Consider the following 3,152-nt stretch of genomic DNA (forward strand, 5'->3'; position numbering starts at 1 on the left):
CAGACGGTTGAAGATTGCCCGCCAACCTCACTGTGGGGGCAAATTGGGTGGTGTGAAGTCAATGGCAGTGCATGTTGATGTCCCACGAGAGCGAGATGCATAACAGGGTTGCTACAATAGCGACAGTATGTGACAAGTTTCCGCAATGGGTGTGGGATGCAAAGCATGACCTACCAGGTGCAAGTGTCATGGTGGGGGCAGGGCTACGTGGTGTGTCACGACGATGGGAGGCAGCGCGACAGCAGGGGTGTACAGCGTGGGGCGTGCAATGCGTGGCACGAGCACTGCAGGGTGGGTGAGGAGCAGGGCGGGGCACGATTCGTGGTGGATGACGTCTGAGTAGTAGGGCTAAACGAAATGCTCGTAGCTGGTTGGCTCGCTCGGTTCGTGGTCAGCTCGGCTCGGCTCGGATTGTCTCGTTTGAACTTTTTCACGAGCTGAGGTGACATCCTAGCTCGATTCGTTAATGAGCCAGCTCGGTTTGTTAACGAGCCAGCTCGCGAGCTAAACGAGCTATCACATTTCAGCAAAATGAAACTATATGCATATCATTTATGTACCAATTGATTATAATGTCATATGTATGTGTGGTGTCTATAGCATATGAGTTAAACTAATGATTGATGAACTATGTTTATGTGTTAAATTGGTCTATGCGAATATAACTACGGGTTAAACCGATGAACATGTGTGAATTGTAAATTGATGAGTGATGAGTTGTGTTGATTTGGTGTTACATTGATGTGATATATGAAACTATGAGTATAATTACTATTTTCTATTGTTAAATTAGTCTAAAAATAACTATAAATTTATTATTATATACATATTTGTTCTGCTCAGGCTCGCGAGCTAAACGAACCGAGCTAACTCTGTGACTCATTAGTTTAACGAGTCGAACCGAACCAGCTCATTAGCTTAACGAATCAGCTTGAACTCGAACCAGCAGTGTGGGATATTTTATTGCAGTAATTTCAATCGGATAAAAATACGACTGATAGAAATTATTCGTAACTTACATTGACCGAAGAAAATTAGTTAATTTCGCTCGAATATCCTAAATGACGATAGAAATTAATGAAGCCGACGAAAACGTTTATTAGTTTCCATGTCGTGACTCTAGCTATCTCCGGTGGCTCTTATCTCACATCTTATTTCAAATTCTACTCTATAAACAATATTATATATAGTACAAAATAATGTTTTATACAGCTAAGTGACGTTCTTCTCTAGCATCGTGACTAGCTCCGAGGCAGCCAAATTATAACCTTTTTAGCATTTATGTCTTGGCCTCGCCAAAGGCAAATTTTCTAAATTTGTCAATTGTCTCCTTCACTGATTTTGGTAATCTGACTTTGTACATGCAGTATGTAACTATGGTTATCTGCAGCAGCTCCTTTATATCATTCACTATATTATCTACTATTTCAATCTTAACTCTTCAAACAGTGTCATCTACAGTGCTGCATCTCCTATTTGACACGATCCACCAAAAACATGAGGCAGTCCAAAATCTAAGTGAAAGTCGAACACCTGGGTAATAAGGACTTAAGTACAGACCCATACTTTATAGTAAATGAAAAAGGTACACAAGGTATTGTTTGAGAGCAAGGAGATTGAAGTGAATTGAATGGGCTAAAATCTCTTGCTATTCAATTGAATAGACTATTCAATTGAATAGCAAGAGATTTTAGCCCCTTCAATCCCTTCCGACCCTCAAACAAGCCATAAAGCAAGAAAACTGAGTAAGTATATTTGTTTTAGAACAGAGTAAGTATGTTATATCCTGCCATACAAGCCCAGGATTACGAGGAAAGAGCTCTGATTAATCTCATGAATCAAGATGTTCCCATACGACATACTGTTGCATGGAATGTTGCTTATTTATTATTATCCTACATTCACATTGCCATGTATGACATGATATCACAAATTGTCACTCCGAGCCAGAGAATTGGAGGCTAGATCCTTTCTCATGAGAACCCGCTGGGACCTATGGAGGGCATCGCGTCGGTGTGCTTCATAAATCGGGTGGATCAGAGTCGCTTGTGACTGGGACACTCTTGCCAGCACGTCTTCTGATCAGGCCAGCACGGCAAACCAGGTAAAGTGAAGCAGCAGTAACAGCTCTTGTAACCGGCGCACTGAGCCTTCAAACACAATATGACGTTGATGTCACTGCTTTCCAACATCGTCTTCTCTGCGTCCGGCGACGGCGGCCACCGGAGACCGCTAGCCGGTGTCGTCTCCACGTCATGGCCGCCTGCAATCGCTGCACTTCACTGCATCACATTTTTGATTCTTCTAAAATGAATATGAATAACAAATCGTGTGATGGGGTTCACGTACCACAGTTTGCAGCGGACACGAGGCATGTCATCATCAGAACGGCGAGGAGAATCGGTGTCAGCCTCTTCGCATTCATCTCTCCTTTGTCGATACACCAGTGTATGAGAATTGACTTGTCGATGAATAATCGAGCACACAGTCAGTAATATATATATATATGCTAAAGTCTTACATCATGTTATATAAAGCATTAATAATAGGGAATATATATAAAGTATTAAATCATTAAATCATTGATGATAGATGTGCACCGAATTAATAAGGAATATATATGTAAAGCATTAAATCAGTTTATATATCATATCCCAAGGATACACAGATAGTACATATGATAGATAGACACCAAATTAAAAATATATATGCTATCGGCTATTATGTCATTTTATACACCCCAAAGATACACACAGTCAGTATAGATGTATAGATGATAGATGGGCACCAAATTAATACTATTTTCGTTCCAAATTAGTATTCACTTTAGTTCTTTGTTTTTATGTTTATGGTTAAATAAATGATGATGAATCTAGACACATATATAAAACATATACATCAAATATTGTATAAATTATTAATTATCTAAAACAAAGGGCGTACGCCATTTTATACATCCAAAGGATGCACATGATAGATGGGCACCCAATTAATAAGTTAATAACTATAGCTAAGATGGAAACAAATAACGTGCAATTATTTTCAGGTTATGTAGATGAAGTTTTTACTGTTGCTACGTAATTATGATCTATTAAGTTGATTGGTGCATGATTTATGTATCAGTTAGGATAAGCAATGATGGTGATTGAAAT

At 39.4% G+C, this 3,152-nt stretch overlaps 1 protein-coding gene across 2 annotated transcripts; it reads right to left on the minus strand.

The window, feature by feature from the left end:
• Positions 1–1,742: 1,742 nt before the first annotated feature.
• Positions 1,743–2,470, minus strand: LOC100279057 (uncharacterized). 2 transcript variants are annotated; one of them, NM_001152113.2, is made up of 2 exons: positions 2,350–2,470; positions 1,743–2,263 (listed from the first exon to the last, which is right to left on the minus strand). In NM_001152113.2, exons 1-2 carry the CDS (start codon positions 2,423–2,425, stop codon positions 2,037–2,039), a joined length of 303 nt encoding a protein of 100 aa, NP_001145585.1. In that variant the 5' UTR covers positions 2,426–2,470; the 3' UTR covers positions 1,743–2,036. The 2 variants fall into 2 exon arrangements, with proteins under 2 accessions (NP_001145585.1, NP_001394580.1); NM_001407651.1 differs by having other exon boundaries at positions 1,743–2,272.
• Positions 2,471–3,152: the final 682 nt, after the last annotated feature.

The sequence above is a fragment of the Zea mays genome, chromosome 4 (genome assembly GCF_902167145.1).
Source record: "Zea mays cultivar B73 chromosome 4, Zm-B73-REFERENCE-NAM-5.0, whole genome shotgun sequence".
In the NCBI taxonomy this organism is placed as follows: Eukaryota; Viridiplantae; Streptophyta; class Magnoliopsida; order Poales; family Poaceae; genus Zea; species Zea mays.